This window comes from Anolis sagrei, chromosome 2 (genome assembly GCF_037176765.1).
Source record: "Anolis sagrei isolate rAnoSag1 chromosome 2, rAnoSag1.mat, whole genome shotgun sequence".
NCBI classification, from domain to species: Eukaryota; Metazoa; Chordata; class Lepidosauria; order Squamata; family Dactyloidae; genus Anolis; species Anolis sagrei.
This window is the reverse complement of record NC_090022.1, coordinates 161,238,479-161,266,064: the sequence shown is the minus strand read 5'-3', so window position 1 is coordinate 161,266,064 and position 27,586 is coordinate 161,238,479. Positions and strand designations below refer to the sequence as shown.

At 43.6% G+C, this 27,586-nt stretch overlaps 1 protein-coding gene across 4 annotated transcripts in view; it reads left to right on the top strand.

Moving 5' to 3' along the window:
* PDE4A (phosphodiesterase 4A) overlaps nucleotides 1–27,586 on the top strand; it is a 633,870-nt gene that overhangs the window by 478,336 nt on the left and 127,948 nt on the right. The window contains exon 1 of one of the 4 annotated variants that reach the window (XM_060763617.2): nucleotides 17,242–17,460. The exons of the other annotated variants lie outside the window; for them this stretch is intronic. Coding sequence (XP_060619600.1) covers nucleotides 17,345–17,460 — 116 coding nt within the window. The 5' untranslated portion in view covers nucleotides 17,242–17,344. Of the gene's footprint in view, nucleotides 1–17,241; nucleotides 17,461–27,586 lie in introns of those variants that run through there. 4 annotated transcript variants of the gene reach the window in all.

Sequence of the window (27,586 nt, the reverse complement as noted above, 5' to 3'; positions counted from 1 at the left end):
CTAGTAGTAAAGATGACTTAACTGGGGGCACTTCCAGACAGGCCCTATATCCCAAGATCTGATCCCAGGTTTTCTGTTTATCCTGGATTATCTGTCAGTGTGGACTCATATAATTCAGTTTAAAGTAGGAAACCTGGGATCAGATCCTGGGATATAGGGCCCGTCTGGAAGGGCCCTGAGACTATTGTAGTTGGGACATCTCATAGAAAGACAGGACTCATTAGAAAGGACAATAATGGGTGGTAATTTAGACGTTAGGAGGAAAAAAGGAAGACCACATTCCTGATTGATGGAGTCAAGCAAGAAAGCAGTGGCCTTGAGTCTGCAAGATTTGAGCAGGGCTGTTGATAGATTCAACAGAAGTCAAAGTCAACTTGATGAAATCAAGGACTCATGGCCTAAGAGCCATCGAGTCCAGTCCCCTGCCATACAGGAAAATACAATCAAATCACGCCCGACAGATGGCCATCTAACCTCTGATTAAAAACTTCCAGGGAAGGAGACTCCACAACGCTCCCTAACAGATCTTATTACCAGGAAGTCCTTCCTAATATTTGGGTGAAATCTCTTCTAACAATTTGAATCCATTGCACTGTGATCTAGTCTCTTCACAAGGTCTCACAAAATACAAGCCATTCTATTTCAGTTGCCATACTTGACATCATTTGTATTATCACGTAGATCACATAGTTACCTAGTTACAGTCTATCCAAAATGTGGAATAGTTAAAAACCTTTAAGACTACAAATCCCAGAATCCCCAACCAATGGGAAATCTATGAATACTAGCCCAGAAAGTAACTTTTCTGGGCTGTGTTTCAAGAGATGTCTCATGTCCTGTGGGGTCCCGCAGGGCTCAGTATTGTCCCCCATGTTGTTTAACCACTACATGAAGCTGCTGGGTGAGATCAGAGTTTTATACGCAGATGACATCCAATTCTATCACTCATTTCCACCAGATGCTAAGGAGGCTGTCCAAGTCCTGAAGTGGTGCCTGGCTGCTGTGATGGTCTGGATGAGGGCAAGCAAATTGAAGTCGAATCCAGGCAAGACAGAGGTCCTCCTGGTCAGTCGCAAGGCCGAACAGGGCATAGGGTCACAACCTGTGCTGGATGGGGTTATACTCCCCTTGAAGGCACAGGTTCGCAGCTTGGGAGTTCTGGATTCATCACTGAGCCTGAAATCCCAGGTTGCAGCGGTGGCCAGGGGAACGTTCGCACAGTTAAAACTAGTGCACCAGCTGCGCCCGCTACCTTGGGAAGTCAGACTTGGCCATGCTCTCGCTACATCTAGGATAGACTACTGCAATGCATTCTATGTGGGGTTGCCTTTGAAGACTGTTCGGAAGCTTCAAATAGTCCAACGAGAGGCAACCAGGTTAATAACTGGGGCGGCATACAGGAAGCATACAACAAATGTTACGCCAGCTCCACTGACTGCCAGTTTGCTACTGGGCACAATTCAAAGTGCTTGCTTTGGCCTATAAAACCCTAAATGGCCCCAGCCCAAATTACCTGCCCAAACACATCTCCCCCTATGAACCATTGCAAAGGTTAAGATCCTCCGGGGAGGCCTTGCTTTCCGTCCCGCCATTGTCCCAGGCATGATTGGTGGAGACGAGAGACAGGGCCTTCTCGGTGTTTGCTCCCCGGCTACGGAACTCCCTTCCTGGTGAGATCAGGTCGGCCCCCTCCCTCCTGTCCTTTAGAAGGATGGTAAAAACTTGGCTGTGGGAAAAAGCTTTCAGGACAGGGCAATGAAGCGGCAATAGGAAAGATGATCCGGCCAATTAGATTTGACACGGATGACTAGGACGGTTTTAAATGGTGTATTTTAATATTTTGATAAATGTTTTTTAATATTTATGTATTGTATGTGAATCTGTGTCCCGGCATTGAACGGTTGCCCTGTATATGCTGTGCTCCACCCTGAGTCCCCTTTGGGGTGAGAAGGGCGGAATATAAATGTTTTAAATAAATAAATAAATGTTCCCAGCGGTTTAACAATGTTCCAACCAGTATTGTCTCTTATGTTACTTTTCTCCAAGTTTGTTGTGGAGAATTTCAGTTTTGCATTACTCATGCCTGCAGTGTCATTTTGAGATTCCTCCCTTTTCCACAGCCATGTTAGAAAACCTGTTGCAATAGTAAGATCCATGTGGCCTGTGGGTAAATGAGATTTGTAGCATAGATTAGGGAGAGCTTGCTGTAACATCCCTGAAGATGAGCAATGCAGTTACTGAAATGGCCCTCCCTTGAGGGCAAAATAAAATCATGCTTCCAAAAGTCACTATTTAAAAACTACATCAGTCAGAACACCCATGCTAACCCATGCAACCCAAAAGGGAACTTCTCTGAAAGCTGAAAAAGATTATTGATGTTTGGAGGAGATTAAGGATGCTGTAGTAAACTGGCCCGGAAAAATCCAACAGAAAGCTCTCATGAGTCTTGCTGGATCTGCAACACTAGTAGATATATACTGTGGTTGAGGAGGAAGGGACAAGGAGGGAGGATGGGAAAATATAATTTACACCAGTGTAAATCAGCATAATGCCATTAATATTTGCTGGATTACTTGGGATTTATGCTTGTAACACTTGGACTATGGCTTGTTGTTTTGCGTTTATATCATAATACAAAATGTTATTTTAGAGAAAGAAAGCTCTCATTAGTATTTCTTCCTGAAATTAATTTACTTACTTGTTTACTTTTGGATGGCCATCTGTTGGGAGTGCTTTGAATGCAATTTTCCTGCTTCTTGTCAGCGGGGTGGACTGGATAGCCCATGAGGTCTCTTCCAACGCTGTGATTCTGTTATTCTGGCCTATATTGATTAGCGGGATGTGGGGTGTGGTAGAGTTAAAGGAATATAGGAAAGGGCCCTTCAGATTTTTGTCTGAAAGCACAAAAGTGTTGCCTGTTGCAAGCCCTGGGCTTGTGTTCCTTTGGATGTATGGCATCTTGCGTAGGTATATTCCAGAGGAAGGGACTAGCAAAAACCCCTGCCTAAGAAAACCATGTGAAATTAAAAGACTCCACCCAATGTCAACAGGTGACTTAAATGCACACATATCTGCCAGAAATGGCGTATGTCAGCTGTCAGCTTGTGGTGATCCCATGAATTTCATAGGGTTTCTTTAGGCAAAGAATACTCAAAAGTGGTTTTGTTAATTGGTGATCTCATATCTAAGGATTTAACTAGGGCTGACTCTGCTTAGGCTTCCCAAGATTAAATGGTGTCTGGTGCCTTTAAGGTGTTTAGGCCCTTCTCTCCCTACAAATACAAATCTATATAAATAAAAATGTAATGTTCGTTTGTGGGATTAACATAACTCAGAAACCACTGGACAAATTGACACGAAATTATGACACAATACACCTAATAGTCGGAGTGTTCATCAACCCTAAAAATACAAAAAAACCCAAAATAACCCAGCAGATCGGACTTAAAACCCCCCAAAATACACCATGCATACACACACACACACACTCATATACATATACACACGTGTGTGTGTGTGTGTGTGTGTATACACACCCAAGCACACACAAATATACACACACATACATCTACATACATACACATATACATATATACACATGCACACACAAATATACACATATACACATACACACATACATACATACATACATACATACATACACACATATATACAATACACAGATACACATATAAACACACAAATATATACACACACAAATATATACACACACATATATGTACCTATACACACACACACAAACATACATATATACACAGATACACAAATATACACACACACACAAAACACATATATACAGACTGGGCCACAGCAACATGTGGCAGGGGATGGCTAGTGGTGTTATAAAGTCGTAACAAAACCCTATAAAACCCATGGGGTCACCACAAGTCAACAGGCACGCATGTCCTGCTTCTCTGCTTAGATGCTAAGTAAACTATGACCACATTTCTCAGATTATGCACTGAGATAACCAGCCTCCCTTCACTCAATTTACCAGGACAGAAAGTCTTGCATCCCTTCTCCTTGAATGACCCCATAAGGTCTATTGTCAAACCATTGTGACTTTTCTTTTCCTTGTCTCAGTTTTGCATGCAGTTGGATAACTATCTAAAGCTAATCATCCAAACTGTGTGTGTGTGTATGTTACATTTTGCCTTTTCTGGGATAGTGGAAATAAGAGGTGTTTAAGAGGGATATTGTACTGAGATACACTCTGTGCGTTTATCTGCATGGGATCATGAGCAGGATTGCATGTCTGCTCGGAAAAGTGGTGTTCTCAGAAACTCCTTTTATCTTTAAACAACTGTACCCGCCACACATTGCTGTGGCCAACTTCCCTCCCTCTTTCTCTCCTCCTTTTCCTCCTTCCTTCGCTTCTTCTTTCCTTCCTTCCCTTTTTTTCTTTCCTTCTCATCTTCCTTCTTTCTCTACCTCTTTCCTTCCTCCTTTTTCTTTTCCTTCCCCTTCTCTCCTTTCTTCCTTCTTTCTTTCCTTCCTTTTCTTTTTGCTTCCATCCTTCCTTCTGTCTTTCCTTCTTTTCCTTCCCTCCCTCTTTCTCTCCTTTCTTCCTTCAAGACTACTATAACTGCATGGTGTATGTATATGTTGTCACTTTTCTACAAAGTTCAGTAGATTAGAGCTTCCTAACAGAGAAGCCACTTGGAGAACTAGAGCTCTCCGTGAACTACAGATCACAGAATTCTACAGGATGGAGCCATGGCAATAGTTAGCAATACTGGCTGTGTAATGAAAATGATTACTCAGAATGCTCTTTGATTGTAGGTGAACTGTAAATCCCAGGAACTACAGCTCCCAAATGACAAAATCATTTTTTTGGAGTGAAGGGCATACATTGGCTTGTTAGGTGTCTTGTGTCCAAATTTGGCGTCAATTCGTCCCGTGGTTTTTGAGTTCTGTTAATCCCACAAACGAACATTACATTTTTATTTATATAGCTGAATGTCATAAGATTTTCCTACTACTTCTTATTTGTGGTTGGCTTTAGCATGCCATTCTTTTAATTTATCTTAAAAGTAGCTTTCCAAAGTCTCCAAAAATGAAGCAAGTTGTTTTTAGGGTGACTTTACAAAATGTGGGAGGAGGGAGAGGAGAAATATTTTATACACCCACATTTTTCACAAATAGTTTTAATAAGTGGATGTCTCCATTGTGTGGAGAGATGTCCAATAAGGGCTTTATCACACGAGGGTGGGAGATTGCCACTACAACAGGCTAAAACCTAGTGATAAGTTCTCGCTAAGTGTGCTGTAAGTTGCAAGTGACTTGAAGGCACAATGCAATGACAGCAGTACTTTCTTTGGCCAGGACTTATCGCACGACATTGTGTCTCCTCCATTGTTGTATTGCATTTCTATTGTTATTGGATCACATCTTTTTATTGACAGGAAAAACTTGCTAATAGTTTCCAATGTTGTAGCTTCTCACCTATTGTTTCTGATGTGACTGTATCACTCCACCTCTTTTCTAATATTGCGACAGTCATATTGTGTGAGTGGACATAGTTCTCCTCTTCTCACATCCCATCCCCAAGCAGCATGACATCACTCTACTTCTGGTGTCCAAAACAAAGAGGACATGATGCTAAATAGAAATGGTGGTTTTATTCCTGTTTCCTGCCTTTAATTATTGTTGTTTATCTGTTTTGCCATCATTGCGGTCCCGTGGTGGATTGCAATTCTGCGATTATAGCAGCACCCTCCATTTGCAAGAAGCATTGAAACTGTGCAATGTGCAATTGCAGCATAAGAAAAAAAATATAAACAACATGCATGAACTATGTAGGGTGGATATGGGTAGGAAACGAAGCAGTGCAGGGGACTTATTGTGGAAATGTGCTTCACTGAAGCAGCATCATAACACTATCGGAGATAAGATTTGAAAGTGATTGTTTCCATACTGGTATATTTCAGCTTGCTTGAACAATATGATTGCTGTGAAACAACAGACTGGTTTGCTAAAAATGCAGATTTCTTTCCTCATTATTTTCCTAGAGATTATAAGAAATGTTTCAGTGGTTTTTACACATTTGCACTTTTAATCTGCTACTGATTGTCTCTTGGTTTTATATTCTGCTTATTCTGCTGTTGTAATACATAATATTCTGGTAATAAATACCATAAAGGTGCCAGATCCAGGCTGAGCAGGGTCAGCCATGGTTAATACTTGAATAGGTGCCCAGCAATGCATTCTAGGTGTTTTAGGCCATATTTCAGAAGACACGATGACATGATGGCAACAGTCTTGGACAGCAATGGCTCCCAAAGTGAGCCATTTCAGGTGGAATTAGGTGTCAAGCAGGGATGTGTTATTGCCCCAACCTTATTTTCCATCTTCATCACTATGATACTTCATCTTGTTGATGGGAAGCTTCCCACCGGAGTGGAAATCACCTTTTGGACAGATGGCAAGCTATTTAATCTGAAAGCCAAAACCAAGGTTACAACAACATCTGTTATAGAACTCCAATATGCTGATGAGAATGTCATCTGTGCACATTCAGAAAACCTACAAGTCACTCTAAACACTTTCGCAGAAGCATACAAGAAGCTCAGCCTGTCATTAAACATTGAGAAAACCAAAGTGCTCTTCCAGCAGTCACCAGCCAATTCCTCTCCAATGCCAGAAATACAGTTTAATGGTGTAACTTTAGAAAATGATGACCATTTCCGCTACCTTGCCAGCCACCGCTCCACAAAAGTCAATATTGACACTGAAATATAACACCACCTGAGCTCTGCGAGTGCAGCATTTTTCCAAATGAAGCAGAGTGTGTTTGAGGACCAGGACATCCGTAGGGATACCAAGGTGCTTGTTTATAAAGCTATTGTCCTCCCAATGCTGCTCTATGCCTGCGAGACGTGGACTATCTACAGACGTCACATGCAACTCCTGGAACGATTCCATCAGCGCTGCCTCCAAAAAATCCTGCAAATCTCTTGGAAAGACAGGCAGACAAATGTCAGCATGCTGGAAGAAGCAAAGACCATCAGCAATGAAGTGATGGTCCTCCACCATCAACTCCGCTGGACCGGCCACGTTGTCTGGATGCCCGACCACCACTTCCCAAAGCAGTTGCTCTACTCCAAACTCAAGAATGGAAAACAGAATGTTGGAGGACAAGAAAAGAGATTTAAATATGGGTTTAAAGTCAACCTTTACACAGAGAACTGGGAAGCCCTGGCCCTTGAGTGCTGCAGCTGGAGGTCAGCTGTGACCAGCAGTGCTGTAGAATTTGAAGAGGCACGAATGGAGGGTAAAAGACAGAAGCGTGCCAAGAGGAAGGGGCATCAAGCCAACCCCGACCAGGACCAATGGAAACCAATGCCCTTACTGCAAGAGAAGATGCAGATCAAGAATAGGGCTCCACAGCCACCTACGTACCCACCGCCAGTACACCGATCTTGGAGGACAATTCTACTCAGACAACGAGGGATCACCAAAGTAAGTCAGAAGAAGGAAATGACACAACAACCTCTGCGTTTTCTTTGCCTATGAAGATACAGTGAAATTTATGGAGTTGCCATAAGTTGGCAGGTGACTTGAATGCACATATTTGGCTATACAGCTTTTGGTTAGATGGATGATTCAGAGTACAGTTAATCAGTTCACACATTTGCACCTTTATCATGCTGCTGTTTTCATTTGGTTTTCCATTCTGCTTCTTCAAATTGTTGTCTTGTTCCATTTTTTTAAAATCAATTTTAACAAATTATACCTAGACCAAAGGACTTTGGTTGGTTAGAGGTTTGAAAGTGCAGTTGGTCTGTTTCAACGAGTTCATTCCAAGCCAAATGCAAGAGTACGATCCCTGCATCACCCCGTTGCTCTGACGCAGGAAGGGGCTGGTGTCCGGGAGCAGCAGTTCCAGAGGAGGTTGAGCAATTGGACAGAACTCACAGCCCGAGACTTGCCTGATTGTATCTGCCTTGATGAATAGCCCAGCAAACAAAGAAACTGAATGTTTCAGGTCTGCTACCTAGCAGTTTCCCTACTCTGGCTGTTGACTACTAGGGAGCTGAGAGAATCATTCATAAAAGAACAGGAAGAACAGGGTGGGGGTGAGCTGAGGAGACCGAAGGGGCAACCGTTGTGTTTGCTTTGTAGGGCAAAACAGTGATGCACAATGAAAGGAAGTGACTCTCTAAGGCTCACACCGTGACTCAGTGGCAGAGCTGGGGAATTCGTCTGGAAGTTAAGCCTTCAAGCAATACCCATTCTCTTCCTTCCATGTTTGTTCTCAGAAACAAGGAATAGCCTGACCACCCATCATACTCGGTGCCCAAAGATTTCACCAATAAACCCTTAAAATCTTGGGAGGTTCAGTATTTATTCAACAAAAGCTGCTCTGGGCCAGAGTGAAGAGAGAGGAGGCCAGGGGACAGTTCCATCTTGTCTCCTGTGCTATGCTAATAATATAATGTAATGTAATATATTGTACGAGCTGTCCCCTGCCACGCATTGCTGTGGCCCAGTCTGTTGATCTAGAAAATAAAGTAATGAGAAAGTGTTGGTTTCTAATATATGTAATTTATTTATGCTTGTGGGTAAACAGTATTTCTTGCTGTTTCTTTGTCAGTATTGATGCGGAGAGTGTCTGGTTTGCCTACTCGGGAACATGCAACATATAATTGTCCTTCTTCAGGGGTCCCTTTCAAATCTATGATACTATATCTGTGTGTGTGTGAATCATATCTATCTATCTATCTATGGCTGGATGGCTCATTGTCTGGAGAACTTTGATTATGTTTTCTTGCCCTGGTAAATGGAGTTGGACTGGATGGCCTTAAGTATGTTCTGTTGGTCATGGGGGTTCAGTGTGGGAAGTTTACCCCGATTCTGTTGTTCGTGGGGTTCAGAATGCTCTTTGATTGTAGGTGAACTGTGAATCCCAGTGACTACAACTCCCAAATGTCAAGGTCTATTTCCCCCAAACTCCATCTGTGTTCATATTCGAGCATACTGAGTGCTTGTGCCAAGTTTGGTCCAGATCCATCATTGTTTGAGTCCACAATGCTCTCTGGATGTAGGTGAACTACAACTCCCAAACTCAAGGTCAATGCCCACCAAACTCTTCCAGTATATTCTGTTGGTCATGGGAGTTCTGTGTGCCAGGTTTGGTTCAGTTCCATCATTGGTGGAATTCAGAATGCTCTTTGATTATAGATGAACTATAAATCCCAGCAACTACAACTCTCAAATGACAAAATCATAATTTTTGAGTGATGGTCACTCCTTGTGTTGTGAGACGTTTTGTTGCCAAATTTGGTGTGATTTTGTTCCTAGGTTCTTTTGTTTTTAAGGTATTCATTATGCACAGAGCATATATATATATATATATATATATATATATATATATATATATATAATATTATAATGCAATACAATATAAGTATGGAAATATATATAAATAAAAATGTAATGTTCGTTTGTAGGATTAACAGAACTCAAAAAACCACTGGACTGATTGACACCAAATTTGGACACAATACACCTAACAACCCAATGTATGCCCTTCACTCAAAAAATGATTTTGTCATTTGGGAGTTGTAGTTGCTGGGATTTATAGTTTACTTACAATCAAAGAGCATTCTCAACTTCACCAATGAGGGAATTGAATCAAACTTGGCATACAGGACTCTCATGACCAACAGAAAATACTGGAAGGGTTTGGTGGGCAGTGTCCTTTGGTTTTGGAGTTGTAGTTCACCTACATCACTGTGCACTCAAACAATGATGGATCTGGACCAAACTCTACACGAATACTCAATATGCCTAAATGTGAACACTGGTGGAGTTTGGGGAAAATAGAATCTTGACATTTGGGAATTGTAGTTGCTGGGATTTATAGTTCACCTACAATTACAGAGCATTCTGAACCCCACCAACAATAGAATTGGGCCAAACCTCCCACACAGAACCCCCAGTGTGCCTTCCCAGAATAAGGAATCCCAAGCAATAGGTCCCAAATGCACTTTACGAGAGATTTCGAATTGTCTGCATGCCCACCTATCCCTAAAATATCCATCCTATTTCTCTTGAACATGCCCAGCATTTTAATATTTTAATCATTACATTTGACCCTGCCACAGGTTTTAAATGCGTCATGATATTATTGTTATTGCTTTGCTTTGTTATGAGTTATTTATTGTTGTATTGTTGTTGTTGTGTTTTATTGATGTATTTGGGCTCGGCCTCTTGTAAGCCACACCCATCGTCCTACGGGAGATGGGAGTGGGTATAAATTAAGGATTATTATTATTATTATTATTATTATTATTATTATGTGGGCCACAGCAATGCATGGCAGGGGACGGCTAGTTGGCAATAAATGATAGGCTGACATGTATATTAAAAGTTAACAGAGGTATATGGAAACAAAGTGATTTTGATGATGTATGGAGAAAAATTATTGAAAAAGGATTAAAAAATAAAGAAGGAAAGTTACCTCCACAAGAAGAATTGAAATTTTGGACAGATATTATGTAAAAGCTGTGGCTTGGGAGGGGGGAGGGAGCACAGCGGTGAAGGATAGATAATATGTATAAGCAGAAAAATAACACTAGATGCCAAAAGTATGGCAGGTTGTATTGAATAAAATTTATCTGCTGTAAAACAAGCAATGTATAACAAATGTATTAAACCATGATAAAATGATTAAAATATTTTTTAAATAATGTAATACAATATGATACTACTACTACTACTACTACTACTAATAATAATAATAATATGATATTATAATTAAATATGTTATATTACATGTAATATTACTATTAATATTACAATATAATGGCATAGTACAATATAGTAATATATAATACTGATAATGTACTATGCTAATAATATAATACATTGTATGTCTTGTAAGCCGCTCTGCGTCCCCTTCAGGATGAGAAGGGCGGCATGTAAATGTTGTAAATAAATAAATTTATGCAACAAGATGAGTATGGATGCTAGTAACCACTAATTGTTCCCACCAAATCCTTCCAGTAAACGTGACACCAACTGGTTTAAGACACAGCATCCTTTTCCTTCCGATTTCTTTCTTTATATTGTGTTTTACATCTGGAATGTAAGTAATCAGTTATAAGAGGGGCCTCTCTTCAGTAACTCTGGCTCACACTGTTTGGAAATTGTGTAAAGCTGGCTTTCGGGGTCTAAAAAAGAATTTGCAACTTCCAAGTGGCATAGAATTTGAGCGTCTCTAGTGCGTAATCGCCCCCCGATTCTGTCAGCAGCCTTCAGAGAAGTGCTGAGACAATGAACAGGGTGCTCCTGCAGCTCAAGGAGCTTCTTTCATGGGTGCCAAATCAAATGAGGGATGTGGAGACTGGAAACTAGGGAACCGGCAACACACAAAAACACTGGTACTTGCCTTGCTCTAGTTGCCTCTCCCTGGCCACCCGCAACAAGCGGAGGAGCAACCCCCCACTATAGGGGCTCTTGGATTGTGTCCCTTGGCTGGGAAGTGGTTACAACTTTTATTTCAGTACAATATTTACTCGCCACCTCCGTAGAAATCTATGTGTGTTGTCCTCACCACCACCTTGAGACTGCTAAGGGCACAGCATTTAGAAACAGAAAGTAACACAAGGAAGCATGAAAAACCTGCAAGAACCCATTCAAATAGAGTATAGAATCGAGGAGTTGGAAGAGACCACATGGGCCTTCTAGTCCAACCCCTTGCCATGCAGGAAAAGCACAATCAAAGCACCCCCAACAGATGGCCATCCAGTCTCTGTTTAAAAGCTTCCAAGGAAAGAGCCTGCACAACACTTCAGGGCAGAGGGTTCCACTGCTGAACAGCTCTTATTATCAGAATGTTCAGGTGGCATTTCCGTTCCTGTAATTTGAAACCATTATTTCAAATCAAAATGTTTACTCCTGTAAAATGCTATTATTTATTTATTTCCAGTATTTCTACCCCGTTCTTTCTCAACCCCCGAAGGAGGACTCAGGACGGCTGACATTTGGCAGCAATTCGATGCCACTACATATAACAAAGCAATATAATAACAATTAAACAATAAATAGAACATTAATTAAAAGTAATAAAACAGATAAAACAGTAAAAAAAACCTGTATTAACAGCCATTCATAATTCCAGTTGAATTCCATATCCAAAGTGCTATTTATGCCTGCTGTCCAAAAGCCTAGTCCTAGAACCACAACTTCAATTTCTTCCGAAAAGACAGGAGGGATGATGCCAATCTTACCACTATTGGAAGTGAGTTCCATAGGCGGGGGGCCACAGCCAAGAAGGCCCTGTCTTTCGTCCCCATCAGTCGCATTTGCGACACTGGCAGGAGAGAGAAGCAGGGCCTCCCTGGACAATCTTAAACTGCGAGGCGGGACGTAGAGGGAGATGCGTTTGGGACAAGTATGCTGGGCCAGAACCATATAGGGCTTTATAGGTTAAAACCAGCACTTTGAATTGAGCTCGGAAGTGGACCAGCAGCCAGTGGAGCTGGAACAAGAAGGGGGTGGTATGCTCCCTGTATGTCACTCCAGTTAGTAATCTGGCTGCAGCTCGTTGGACTAGTTGTAGTTTCATAGCAATTCTTGAGAAACCTGGGATGTTGGGGAGATTTTCCTTTCACCTTGTTTATTTCAACAGCATCTAAATTGTTCATTCTGCTTGCCACTGACCTGGCCAGAACTATATGGGGTATTAAAATAGGGTCAAGATGTGTTTGGATGGGAAACTTCTTTGAAGCAGGGGACTTGACAGCCCACTTTTCAGACTACAGTGTCCATAATCCCCAGGCAGGTATACAGATGCCTTTAGGGAGTTCACAGTGTAGGTATCAGCCCCTGGTGTTTGCTTGAGAATCCGATGTACAGAATTAGCTCCCAGTCCATGGAGATGCTGCGAAGCTCTTGTGCATGACAGATGGATTGGATTATTAGATCAGTCTCATCACTGTAGTTCCCCTAGAGCTGTCAGTCTCACAGAAAAGGGCAGAGCACCTCCTTTATAGAAAGGATTTGGAGTTTATACATTTGTGTAATGGAAAAGCCAGCACTTTGAAGCTCAAGGTTCAGTTTTGGAGAGCATTGCCGTGTATTTGTGGCGTGAAGAGTCTTCTAAGCATGTTTCACATGAGAGTGGCAATGCAAAGGGCATTTCCCATTCATCTGCTCAGGGAAGCAGAGGCAGGCAGCCTTGTGAGTTTAGATTCCCCTCTGAGGGGAAAAAGCCTTATCCTCACTCTTTAGTAAATAAGTGGGTTGGACCTTAAAGAGGTCTCTTTGAAAACCTGAACTAGAGAGTTTGGATCTGGACTCCAGATGGATAGAAGAGCGTAGTCTTCCCCCCACCTCCGCCCGCCTTGTTTTGTCTCAATTGCCCTCCCAATGGTCCCTCCTCATTTGCTTGATGTCCTGCAAATTATTTCTATCTTCTGCTTTGTCCAGAAAAGGTTGCAAGAATTAAACATGCTCATCAGAGAGAACAGTTTCTGTACAAGAGCTGGTGGAAGTGTTGCCTTTAGTTTAGTTTAGTTTAGTTTAGTTGTTGTTCATTCGTTCAGTCGTTTCCGACTCTTCGTGACCTCATGGACCAGTCCACGCCAGAGCTCCCTGTCGGTCGTCACCACCGCCAGCTCCTTCAAGGAGACTCCTTTAGAGAGACTCCTAATTGCCATGGTGGATGAGGTTTCCCAGAATCTGTAATCCAAAACAGTAACTTTTCCAAGTTGTGCTCTGAATATCAGATTCTTCCACCACACATCGACCCCATCTACACAGCCATATAATATCTGCTTTGAAATGGATTATATTAGTCTACACCAGGGGTCCACAAACTAAGGCCTGGGGGCCAGATACAGCCCTCCAAGGGCATTTACCTGGCCCTCACACAGGGTCAACCTAAGTCCGAAACGACTTGAAAGCACACAACAACAACAACAATCCTATCTCATCAGCCAAAAGCAGGTTCACACTTTCCATTGAAATACCAATAAGTTTATATTTGCTAAAATTATTCTTCACTTTAATTATTGTATTGTTTTAAGTGTTTTGTTTTGTTTTTTGCACTACAAATAAGACATGTGCAGTGCGCATAGGAATTCATTCATTATTTGTTTGTTTTTTCAAATTATAATCTGGGCCTCCAACTGTGACCTGGCCCTCTGTTTAAAAAGTTTGAGGACCCCTGGTCTACACTGTCATATAATCCAGTTCAAAGCAGATAATCTGGATTTTATACGGCAGTGTAGATGGGCCATCATGGTACAAAATACAACAGAACTCCCATATTGTGGGACTGGTGTCTGCATTTTCATTTATATATGTCTGACAACATATATCCACGCTAGATATTTTCTAGGTCCTCTAGTGTGGGTTCTAGGGTATTCCTGGGCCAGAAGTCCTTCATGTCAGTAAAGTTTGCTATTATCCACCGTTTTACATATCCACAGAGTCCAGGACCATATCCCCCATGGATATAGGCATAGGTTGTACTCCATAATATGCACAGAAGAACATATTATTTTTCATGTAAGAGCAAACATCATCCACATGTTGATGACATCATTCCCCATGCAATAGAACAGAACAAGACATCATCAGAGATGCCAGGCCCTCTCTGCCTGTCCTACCTCATAGGGGGTGTTAAGAGCACAGTGCTCTCTGGATGTAGGTGAACTAAAATTCCAAAACTCAAGGTCTCAGCCATATTGTTTGATATTGTTTACAATTGTGTTTGTTTTTATATTTTACTTGATGTTTTAACTGTGTGTTCTATTTGTAATTCTTGGGCTTGTCCCTTGTAAGCTGCCTGGGTCCCCTTGGGGAGATGGTTGGCCGGGTATAAAAATAAAATTATTATTATTATTATTATTATTATTATTTGAGTCTATACTGCCAGATAATCTAAAATAAACTGGATTATATGAGTCAACATGAAATCCCATTCAAAGCAGATAATCTGGATTTTATATGGCAGTGGATATCCAGTCTCAGGACCTTGATATTCTGGGATATAGGGCTGTGTGGAAGGGTCCTTAGTTTCAAAGCAAGCCCTGCTTTAAACAGCTAGATCTGGAGTGAACTGAATGGTAAACTGGCTGGCAAGGAATATATGAAGGGATTACGTAGCCTTATTACACTACATTGTTACTGCGTGATTGTTTTAACTGATTTTTTTGAGAAACTGCAAGTCGCTTCTGGTGTGAGAGAATTGGCCGTCTGCAAGGAAGTTGCCCAGGGGACGCCTGGATGTTTAGATGTTTTATCATCCTTGTGGGAGGCTTCTCTCATGTCCCCGCAAGGGGAGCCGGAGCTGACAGAGGGAGCTCATCCACACTTTCCCCAGATTTGAATCTGCTACCTATCGGTCTTCAGTCCAGCACAGGACTGGAGAACTGGAAAGCCCTGACCCTTGAGCGCTCCAGTTGGAGGTCTGCTGTGACCAGCAGCGCTGCAGATTTTGAAGAGGCACAAATGGAGGGTGACAGAGAGAAATGTGCCAAGAGGAAGGCGCATCTAGCCCACCCTGACTGGGGCCACCTTCCACCTGGAAAGCGATGCCCTCACTGCGGGAGAAGATGCAGATCAAGAATATTATTTATTTATTTACTTTATTTCTATACCGCTTTTCTCAGCCCTCAGGCGACTCAAAGCGGTGAACAACATCAGTACAAAATATCACAAAACAAGTATAGGGCTATTAAAAACAATTATCACATAAATCATTAACATCCGCATAACAATCATTAGCACTTCAACAGTAAAATCAGAATTCAGACTCATCATCCATTATTCCGTATTCCTATGTTCAATTACACTGTTTAATCAAATGCTTGTTCGAACAGCCAGGTCTTCACTTTCCTCCGAAACGCCAGCAGGGAGGAGGCCAATCTGATATCTGCAGGCAGGGCGTTCCACAGCCAAGGGGCCACCACTGAGAAGGCCCTGTCTCTCGTCCCCGCCAAGTGCGCTTGTGATGCAGGCGGGACAAAGAGCAGGGCGTCCTCAGATGATCTTAGTGTCCTGGTCGGTTCATAGGAGGAGATGCGTTCCGAGAGGTAAGTAGGGCCAGAACCGTTTAGGGTTTTATAGGCTAACGCCAGCACTTTGAATTGTGCCCGGTAGCAAACTGGTAGCCAGTGGAGCTGGCGCAACAGAGGAGTTGTATGCTCCCTGAGTGCCGCTCCTGTTAGCAACCTGGCTGCTGAGCGCTGGACCATTTGAAGCTTCCGAGCAGTCTTAAAAGGCAATCCCACGTAGAGAGCGTTGCAGTAGTCTATGCGGGATGTAACCAGAGCGTGGACTACCGTGGCCAAGTCAGACTTCCCAAGGTAGGGCTCCACAGTCACCTACAGACTGACCACCAGGACACTGACCCTGGAAGACTATCCTACTTGGACACTTACTTACTTAGGTGATCCCTTGTTGTTCGTGTAGGATAATCCTCCAGGGTGGGTCCGTAGGTTCTGCTTGCCGCTGAAAGACATGGCCAGAACTATGTGGGGTCAAGACATGTTTGGATGGGAAACTTCTTTGAAGCAGGGGACTTGACAGCTCACTTTTCAGACTACAGTGTTCATAATCCCCAGGCAGGTATCCAGATGCCTCCAGAGAGTTCACAGTCTAGGTATCAGCCCCTGGTGTTTGCTTGAGAGTCCGGACTATGGAGCCCTATTTTTGATCTGCATCGTCTCCCACAGTGAGGGCATTGGTTTCCAGGTGGAAGGCGGTCCCAGTCAGTGTTGGCTTGACACACCTTCCTCTTGTCACATTTCTCTCTTTCACCCTCCATTCGTGCCTCTTCAAATTCTGCAGCACTGCTGGTCGCAGCTGACCTCCAGCTAGAGTGCTCACAGGCTACTGGGACACCAAGGGATTGCCTAAGTATTCAGGGATATAGCTGTGTGGAAGGGCCCCCAGAATATCAAGACAGGAAATCCCACAAGAAACTATTTTGAAGTGGGTTATCTGAGTCTCACACAGCCATATATTCCAGTTCAAAGCAGATAATGTGGTGTGTAGAAGGGGCCTGGGTCTCTCGCCTTCTCTGCCTTGGTATCAGCTCCAACTCCTGATCCCTGGCAGTTCAGGCGTGGAAGGAGGCGCCCTCTGTTGTGGGACTGCCCTCCCGCTGCTTGGGCGACCCGCTCCCAAAACTCCAGCGCCGGGTTTTGCCTCTGGCCGCTCTTCTTCCTCTGGCGGCGGCGGCGGCGTGGTGTTGGGACTCCAGCGCTGGCTGCTTGGCGAGACAGGCTCGGGCGGGCAGTGCTTCGTGGGCTCGTCTCCCGCGGGGTCTTCTTTCCCTGCTCTTCCACCCCACCCGGCCTCTTTGATGCCCGCCCAGGCCTTCGCGGCGCCCCGCTTCCTTGCCGCCGCCGAGGGGAGCATGCATTTCTCCTTCAGCGAGGAGGACATCAAGCGGCACCGGCTGCTGGGCAAGACAGTCAGGTGGGTGATATTGCCGGGTGGGGGGGGGGGGGGTGTCTCTTTGCCCGCGTGGGAGTGGAGGGAAGGGGCTTGGCCACTAGCTGGGTGAAGCTCCCTCCCTTCCTAAAATGTGCTTTTCTGGCTAACAAAGTCAGCAACCCTTTGGGTCAAACTAGTGGCATCTTACACTATGTAACAAAATTTGGGAAAAATATCTGTTCCTGGTTTGAAAGTGTTGTTTCCTATTTAATTGTATAGTACTTACTTTGACTGTACTTGCCATCCTCCAGAAACTTCTTTTTTGTGGCCGCCACAAACTATGTTGAACTCTAAAATTACAACAGCAAAACAACAGAAGGGAAACAATTAGGGATATCTAATCACCTCTCAACCAAAGATTGCCCCAAGCACTGCCAGGCCATCAAATGCTAATCAAGGTGGTCAGTTGAGACATTCACACCTAGCTCCAGCAGACAAGAGTCCTTTGACCCACCCTGGTCATTCCACAGGTATATAAACCCAATTTTCCTAGTTCCAACAGACCTCAGTACCTCCGAGGATGCTTGCCATAGATGCAGGCGAAACGTCAGGAGAAACAGTCAGTTCTTGTGGGTTTTTTCAGGCTATATGGCCATGTTCTAGAGGCATTTCTCCTGACGTTTCGCCTGCATCTATGGCAAGCATCCTCAGAGGGACCTCACAACCTCTGAGGATGCTTGCCATAGATGCAGGCGAAACGTCAGGAGAAATGCCTCTAGAACATGGCCATATAGCCCGAAAAAAACCCACAAGAACTGAGTGATTCCAGCCATGAAAGCCTTCGACAATACAGGAGAAACAGTGTTTCTCAACCTGGGGGTCGGGACCCCTGGAGGGGTCGCGAGGAATTATCAGAGGGGTCTCCAAAGACCATAAGAAAACACAGTATTTTGTGTTGGTCATGGGGGTTCTGTGTGGGAAGTTTGCCCAAATTCTATCATTGGTGGGGTTCAAAGGGCTCTTTGACTGTAGGTGAACTATAAATCCCAGCAACGACAACTCCCAAATGTGAAGGTCTTTTTCCCCCAAACTTCACTAGTGTTCACATTTGGCCATATTGAGAATTCGTGCCAAGTTTGGTCCAGATCCCTCATTCTTTGAGTCCACAGTGCTCTCTGGATGTGAGTGAACTACAACTCCAAAAATCAAGGTCAATGCCCACCAAACCCTTCCAGTGTTTTCTGTTGGCCATGGGAGTTCAGTGTGCCAAGTTTGGTTCAATTCCATCGTTGGTGGAGTTCAGAATGCTCTTTGATTGTAGGTGAACTTTAAATCCCAGCAACTACAACTTCCAAATGACAAAATCAATTCCCCCAATCCGAACAGTATTCAAATTGGTGCGTATTGGGTTTATGTGCCAAGTTTGGTCCAGTGAATGAAAATAGAGAGCGGGCCTTCTCGGTGGTGGCCCCCCGGCTGTGGAACGCCCTCCCTGCTGAAGTTAGACAGGCGCCCTCCCTTATGGCCTTTCGTAAGAGCCTGAAAACATGGCTCTTCGAGTTGGCCTTTAACTGAGTGCTATATCTTGGCAATGATGACCGGAATGGACCACGACTATGAGACTGACTATGACCCATGATATGACGAAGCGGATTTTTAGTATAAGTATATGTCAAGTAGTAGTAGCATGTTATGTATTGTTCTGATTACTGTAAATTGTCTTTTCTATGTTGTTGTTCACCGCCACGAGTCGCCCCCTGGGCTGAGAGTGGCGGTAAATAAGTGCAAGTAATAAATAAATAAATAAATTCATAACAGTAGTAATATTACAGTTATGAAGTTGCAACAAAAAAAAATTCTATGTTTGGGGGTCAACACAACATGAGGAACTGTATTAAGGGGTCATGGCATTATGAAAGCTGAGAAATACTGCTCTAGAACATGGCCATATAGCCGGAAAAAACCTACAACAACCCAGTTTCTTTCTCCTTTCTCTTTCCTACTCATTAAACTTTCCTGTCCCATTTTATCCCCCCCCCTTTTTTTTCTCTTTCCCTCTTTTTTCCCTTTTCCCCTAAAAATTCAATAAAAATACTTTTAAAAAACTATAGCAAAATGTGCGGCAGGATGTCCCACAAAAACAAAAGTTTTTGCAGTTTAATTAACTTTTTCCACGTGTTTGTGTGGCTGCCACAAATTATGTTGAATTGGTTGAGACTCAGTGACATTTGCATGGGAAAAACTATAGCATAATGTATTGTCGAAGGCTTTCATGGCTAGAATCACTGGGTTCTGTGAGTTTTCCGGACTGTATAGAGAGCTTAGAGAAGACAATGATGCTAGGGAAAATGGAAGGAAAAAGGAAGAGGGGCCGATCAAAGGAAAGATAAATGGATGGTATCCTTGAAGTGACTGGCTTGACTCTGAAGGAGCTGGGGGTGGTGACGGCCAACAGAGACCTCTAGTGTAGGCTGGTCCATGAGGTCACAAAGAGTCGGAAGCGACTGAACGAATGAACAACAACAAATGGCCATGTTTCAGAAGCATTGTCTCCTGACTGTTTGCCCACATCTATTTAGTGCGTGCGTGTCAGAAGCAACTTGAGAAACTACAAGTTGCTTATGGTATGAGAGAATTTGTCATCTGCAAGGGGATGCCTGGATGTTTTGATGTTTTACCATCCTTGTGGGAGGCTTCTCTCATGTGGGGAGCTGGAGCTGACGGAGGGAGCTCATTCACACTCCCCGGATTCAAACCTCCGACCTGTTCGTCTTCAGTCCTGCCAACACAAGGGTTTAACCCATTGTGCCACCAGGGGTGCATCTATGGCAGGCATCCTCAGAGGTTGAGGGGTCTGTTGGAAACTAGCCAAGTGGGGTTTATATATCTGTGAACTGTCCAGGGTGGGAAAAAGAACTCTTGTCTGCTTGAGGCAAGTGTGAATGTTGCAGTTAGCCAGCTTGATCAACATTGAATGGCCTTGTAGCTTCAAAGCCTGGCTGGTTGCTGCCTGGGGGGAATCTTTTGTTGAGAGGTGTTCACTGGCCTTGATTATTTCTTGTCTGGGCTTCCCCTGTTTTCAGAGTGTTGCTCTTTATTTACTGTCCTGATTTTAGAGATTTTTAAAATACTGGTAGCCAGATTTTGTGCATTTTCATAGTTTCATCCTTTCTGTTGAAATTGTCCACGTACCTATTGATCTACTCACATTTGAATATTTTCGAACTGCACCAGGACTGTGGCGCAGCTGGCTGGGTGTCAACTGCATTAAGATCACTACTGACCAAAAGGTCATAAGATCGAAGCCAGCCCGGGTCGGAGTGAGCTTCCGGCCAATTTGTGTAGCTTGTTGTCGACCTTTGCAACACGAAAGACAGTTGCATCTGTCAAGTAGGAAATTTAGGTACCACCTATGTGTGGGGAGGCTAATTTAACAAATTTACGAGGCCATAAAAAAATCTCCAGCAAAAGCATGCGGGGAATGCGGAAAGTACTTTATCAGTGTTGCAGATGGACAGTGAAGTGAGAGCTCCCAGAAAATTGGAATGTTAAATAGCCTCTGATTGTCTGAATATATGTGTTGTGTGTCTATGGCATTGAATGTTTGCCATGTATGTGTACATTTTAATCCGCCCTGAGTCCCCTGCGGGGTGAGAAGGGCAGAATATAAATACTGCAAATAAATAAATAATAGGTTGGCAGAAGCTGTAGCTAATAGCAGGAGCTCACCTCACTCCCTGTATTCAAACCACCAACCTTTCGGTCAGCAAGTTCAGCAGCTCAGCGGTTTAACAAAGTAATGATAATAATAACAATAGCAATAATAACATCTATATAAATAAAAATGTAGTGTTCGTTTGTAGGATTAACATAACTCAAAAACCACTGGATTAATTGACAATAAATTTGGCTCCAATACGCCTATCAGGCAAATGAGTGACCATCACTAATAAAAACACTGGAAAACACAGTGGAAGAGACTTAAAAAGCAAAACGATGCTATAGCACACGTGCAAAAACGACTTCCCCGCCAAACAAAACACACAATAGCATATCCGCACTCTCTTCCGGACTACAGCTCCCAGCATCCCCTAGACTGGGCCCTTTAGGAGAAGAGGATGATCCAAATACACTGCAAGCTTTCTTCCCCTTGGATTTTTTTGAGAGCATCCCAATTCCTTCATATTTCCTATTCTTGGACTGCAACTCCCAGCAATCCTCCAGATAGATAGATTAGATGGAGGTAGGTAGGTAGATCGATCTGGAGGACTGCTGGGAGTTGCAGTCCAAGAATAGGTAGAGAAGGAAGAAAGGGGAGAAAGAGGACGGGAAAGAAAAGGGGGGAGGGAAGGGAAGAGGGAGAGAAGGAAGGAAGGAAAGAGAGAAGGAAAGAAAAAAGGGAAAGAAGGAAGGACAGAGGGAGGGAGGGAAGGAGAGAAAGAGAGGAAGGGGAGAAGGTTGGCCACAGCAATGCGTGGCGGGTACAGCTAGTCAACAATAATAATATCCCTAAGCATCATCACCATCTTCATATCAAACTGTGGGTTGTTTATTGTGTGTTGTCAGCTGTCAATGCATTGTGTTTCAAGGGCATTGAACTAAAAGCAATCAATCCATTCCGTCCCGGGGCCTTTTCACGCTGTACAGTTATCTCATTGTTGTTCCGCTTTACTTACCATAGCAACACACTGTAGAATCTTGGGATTTGCAGTTTGAGGGGAGAGTGGGTCTTAGGATCCTAGTGCCTCTGAGCAAACTACAAGCCTCCGGGTGCTGCAGTTATAAAGTGGCATCGTGGTGCCATGTGAAATGGCCCCAAGTTGGAAGTTTTGCATGCTCTGTGGTGTCCCACTCCCCTATACACATATTTTGGAGTTGCCACCCCATGGTGTCTTCATGCTCCCTATCCAGGGTGTGTTTCTTTGGAATCAGCCCCGTTTTGTGATTTTGGGCTCCTCTGCAAGAGTGCTTTCCTTGTGGTGAAGGAGGGAGAGAGGGAGGGGGACATCTGGCGGTGCTTGCGTCTGTTTCTAGTTTTGATCTTGCTCTGAGAGGCGCCACCCTTTTCCTGCATGCGTGTCGGGCAGGAAATCTATAGGCCAAGTGCCAAATTTAAAAAAGGAGGAGGGGTGTCTGCTTGGCACCGTCTTTCTTGAGATCTGCCCACTTCTGAGTGCCATGAGGCACATTCCAAAATCGCATCTGCTCAGCCCTGGAGGCAGCCAGCGTGATTCCTATTACCTCCCTCTCCATATGGCATTTGGGATATTATGCCAGAAAAGACTCGCTACCATTGTCATTCCCTATTGGAGACCCATCTTGGGCTGCCTTGGTAGGGCATCGTAGCTGATGTGATTTTTGCATAAGGGCTGCTGCATGATCCAGAGCATGACGATAAACAGCCTTTCTGGTGGGGTCAGGCGAGGGCAAAGGACAGGAGCGGAGTGACTGCAGCTGTCTTTTTCTAGGCAGCGCCACAAACCACGCTCCGAGTGAAACAACCGGGAAGGTCGTGGTGACAATGCCGAGTCCTCATTGTGGTCCAGTGGAGGAGAGAGCAGCATTTTAACTCGCACCACAGCCAGGGGCGGTTTGGGTGGTCCCTGTGACCAAATCAGCCTTGCTTGTCCTTAGTTTTCAATCCACAGATGCCCAGCATTAGGGGTCTGCCTTCTGAAATACACAGAAATGAATGTGTCGGACATTTTGGCTATAGGTTTTACGTATGAATGGGAACACCCACATTATGCGTGGATTATCGATTTTTTTTAAGGCAGGCTTTGCTCCATGTTGATGAGGAACGACAAACATGCGCCCTTCCAGATGTTATTGTTAGATTATGTATTTATATCCTACATTTCCCTCAATTCTGGGATTCAAGGTGGATTACAAAATACTGAAACCAATGGAGATTTATTTATTTATCGTGTCAGGAGCAAACCAAACAGTTGTATTGCATTTTTTAACAAACAAAGCACAAAGCTTGCAAGCTTGGTAGTTGATTAAATGTCCTTTGACCAGTTGCTGGTCAACACCAGAAGCACTCCAAGTGGCCAGATACTGGTCAAAGGACATTTAATCAACTACCAAACTCAAAAACTTTGTATTTTGTCTGTTTGTTTGTTTGCTTGCTTTGTTCTGTTAGAAATGTAATATAATTGACTGGTTGCCCTGACATGACAAATAAATAAAAATAACCAGTACCTGGCCACTTGGAGTGCCTCTGGTGTTGCTGCAAGAAGGTCCTCCATTGTACATGTGGCAGGGGCTCAGGTTGCATTGCAGGAGGTGATCAGTGGTTTGCTCTTCTCCACACTCACATGTTGTGGATTCCACTTTGTAGCCCCATTTCTGAAGGTTGGCTTGGCATCTCGTGGTGCCAGAGCGCAGTCTGTTCAGCGCCTTCCAAGTCGCCCAGTTTTCTGTGTGCCCAGGAGGGAGTCTCTCATTTGGTATCAGCCATGGATTAAGGTTCTGGGTTTGAGCCTGCCACTTTTGGACTCTCGCTTGCTGAAGTGTTCCAGCGAGTGTCTCTTAGAAAATTATTTCTTGATTTATATTCAGGGTTGAAAGGTGGTAGTAAGGTCTGAGAAGAGTACAGCTATGGCTGCAATTAAGTTGAGGAAAATGGGTGACAAATCCCATACTACTCCAGCTAACATGCCCACTAGCCGTGACAGCTCCTCCAGACTAGATAACAACCTCCATACCGCCCCAGCTGGCATGCCCAGATTTCTGTGTGCCCAGATTTTTGCATGCCCAGTTTTCTGTGTGCTCAGGGAGGAGTTTTTCATTTGGTATCAGCCATGGATTGAGGTTCTGGGTTTGAGCCTGCCACTTTTGGACTCTCGCTTGCTGAGGTGTTCCTGTAGATCTTAGAAAACTATTTCTTGATTTAAGCCATTGGTGTGCTGGCTGATATCCAAACAGGGGATGAGCTGGAGATGTCACTGCCGTGGTCCTTCCACTATTGGCTGCTACTTCCCGGCAGATGTCAGGTGGTGCAATACCAGCTCAACAGTGTCATTTCTCAATTTTTCCAGTGGTGTAGGGCGCAGACACCCCGTGATAAGGCATGGAGACATCTAAAAGATTGGTAAACATAATATGTTTTTGTTATGTGCCTCCAGGTTGTTTTTATGATCTTAAGAAAAATTATCACAAGATTATTATTTTTCTAGATTACATTTTCGATTACTTTCCTCAGAGGCTGAGATAGTAGGCCTTGCTCAACATGCCCCAGTATGTTTCCATGTCCAAACCCTTTTCTCCTACATTCCTAGTCCAATTTAGAGCAATCTGCGGATTTTACAGTTTTCTTCGCCAAGGAATACACAAGTCTGGTTTTGTCAGGACCTTCTTCCGAAATCCAGACCACGGCACCTGGTATTCATTGGCAATTTCCTATTACTAACCAGGATTGACCCTGGAATTGGATGCCTTGTTAGGCCCTGTGTATATCTGTACGATATATTTAGTATTATATACAGTTACACTGTGGGATTAAATATAGAAACTGTCTAAATTTTCTTAAAAGACAGAAGATAAAAATCAATACGACAACAACCATTGCAGTCAATATTTAAAAGCCTGCCAAATAGAAAAGTTTTTCCTTGCTGGCAGAAATACAGCAAAGAGAGAGCCATCGTAGCCTCTAGGGGTGGGTGGTAGGGGCAGTCACTGAGAAGGGATCTCTCCTTGTCCTCACCACCACGTTGATGGTCTACAATTCCCAAGAACTCCTAAATCCTGATAGGAAAGATAAGTGCTCAGGGTTGTTGTAGTTTTTTTTCGGGCTATATGGCTATGGTCTAGAGGCATTCTCTCCTGACGTTTTGCCTGCATCTATGGCAAGCATCCTCAGAGGTAGTGAGGTCTGTTGGAACTAGGAAAAAGGGTTTATATATCTGTGGAATGACCAGGGTGGGACAAAGGACATCTTGTCTGCTGGAGCTAGGTGTGAATGTTTCAACTGACCACCTTGATTAGCATATAATGGCCTGACAGAGCCTGGAACAATCTTTTGTTGAAAGGTGATTAGATGTCCTTGTTTGTTTCCTCTCTGTTGTTGTGCTGTTGTAATTTTAGAGTTTTTTAATACTGGTAGCCAGATTTTGTTCATTTTCATGGTTTCCTCCTTTCTGTTGAAATTGTCCACAGGCTTGTGATAAGTGCTCAGTTTCACAGTACAGTGTTCCCTCACTTATAGTGGGTGTTACATTCGCAATAAGTGAAAATACGCAAAGTAGGGACACTATATTTATTTTAATACTAGCTTGGGAACCCAGCGCTGCCCGGGTTATTTGAGAAAGGAATTGTGTATCAAGGTTGGTCTTTATCAGTTATTTATATGGCTCACAGTGGTCTCAGGAAATTAGTGAGGGTACTGCGAGTCCCATCATCTGGGGTCCATCCTCCTCCAAACTGCACCAGGATGGAGAGTGGGTCATGGGGGCTCTGTGTGCCAAGTTTGGTGTTGATCAGTTATTGGATGAGGGTCACAGTGGTCTCAGAAAGTGAGTTAAGGTACTGCAAGTCCCATCATCCAAAGTCTGCAGCCACTGCACTGACAGGGATGCATAGTCTGCATCTTGTCAGTGCAATGGCTGCAAAGGAAAGGAAGGAAAGGCCCTTCAGGGCTAGAGGGAGGGAGGACTGAGGAGAGAAAGCTCCTCGGAGAGCGGCAGCAATATATATATATTAAATTAATATTTATTGGAAAACGGCAAAAACAGCGAGAACCGCGAAGTAGCGAGGAAACACTGTAACTAGAAGGTCTTAACTGGAGAAAAGGCTACCCTCTCCTCCCAAGCACTCTTGAAATACTTAATGCCTTTGAATTAACCCTTTCTCTTTCTAAATTACAACGGTCAACTATTTCAGACTTGGCAAGTGATACACAAAATGACAAAATAAATAAAAGTAAAATAATATGCCTTTCAAAAACCCCAATTTTTCAAACTGAGCAGGAACCTAACTAGGCAGGTACTCCTCCACTTTTATTTATTTATTTATTTATTTATTTATTTACCTTACTTTAATACCGCTGTTCTCAGCCCGAAGGCGACTCACAGCGGTTCACAACAAATACGAACAGCAAAAATTCAATGCAACAGTGTAAAAACAGTTAACAACCTAACACATTACACAATTAATAAACAGTTACTACAATACCCATTCACTGTCGTCTCGTCATCAAAAAATGTTCCAGATTCGTCATCCATTGTTCCATTCCAGTGTTCATTAACCAATCATTGCACTAATTATTCGAACGCCTGCTCAAACAGCCAGGTCTTCACTTTTTTGCGGAATACCATTAGAGATGGTGCTAGTCTAATGTACATAGGAAGGACGTTCCACAGCCGAGGAGCCACCACCGAGAAGGCCCTATCTCACGTCCCCGCCAGCCGTGCTTGAGAAGCAGGCGGGATCGAGAGCAGGGTCTCCCCGGAAGATCTCAAAGTCCTGGTGGGTTCATAGGCAGAGATGCGGTCGGATAGGTAGCTTGGGCCGGAACCGTTAGGGCTTTAAAGGCCAACGCCAGCACTTTGAATTGAGCCCGGTAGCAGATCGGTAGCCAGTGGAGTTGGCGCAACAGGGGGGTTGTATGCTCTCTGCGCTCCGCTCCTGTTAAAATCATGGCTGCCGAGCGTTGGACTAGTTGGAGCTTCTGAGCTGTCTTCAAAGGCAACCCCACGTAGAGAGCGTTGCAGTAGTCTAAACTTTTGAGATTTTTAACTTTTAGAGATGTGGTTGTGCACAGATTTGCTTCATATATTCCCTCTGAAAATCTCTTAAGTCCTCCAGTGTGACTCTATGGCCAATTTACATCAGAAATTGACTATACAGTTATAATGGAGGACTTAGAGACTCCTAGAGAGTCTCTTGTTGCAATAATAGGGAAAGATTATTAACCAATTATTGGATTCTTCCTGTCTGGCTTCCTTTCCGGCACGACACAAACTGTCCATTCAGAGTAATGACAGACTGATGACTTTAGTTTTCTTTTCTTTCCTTTCTTTCTTTCTTTCTTTCTTTCTTTCTCTCCAGCCTCTCTCTCTCTTGCACTGTACAGAATATATTATTGCCTCACCCACCCTGTTCTGAACACCAAATAAAATAGCTTAGCTGTATGGCTACAATCCTAGAAGATAGGCTGACTTAGGAG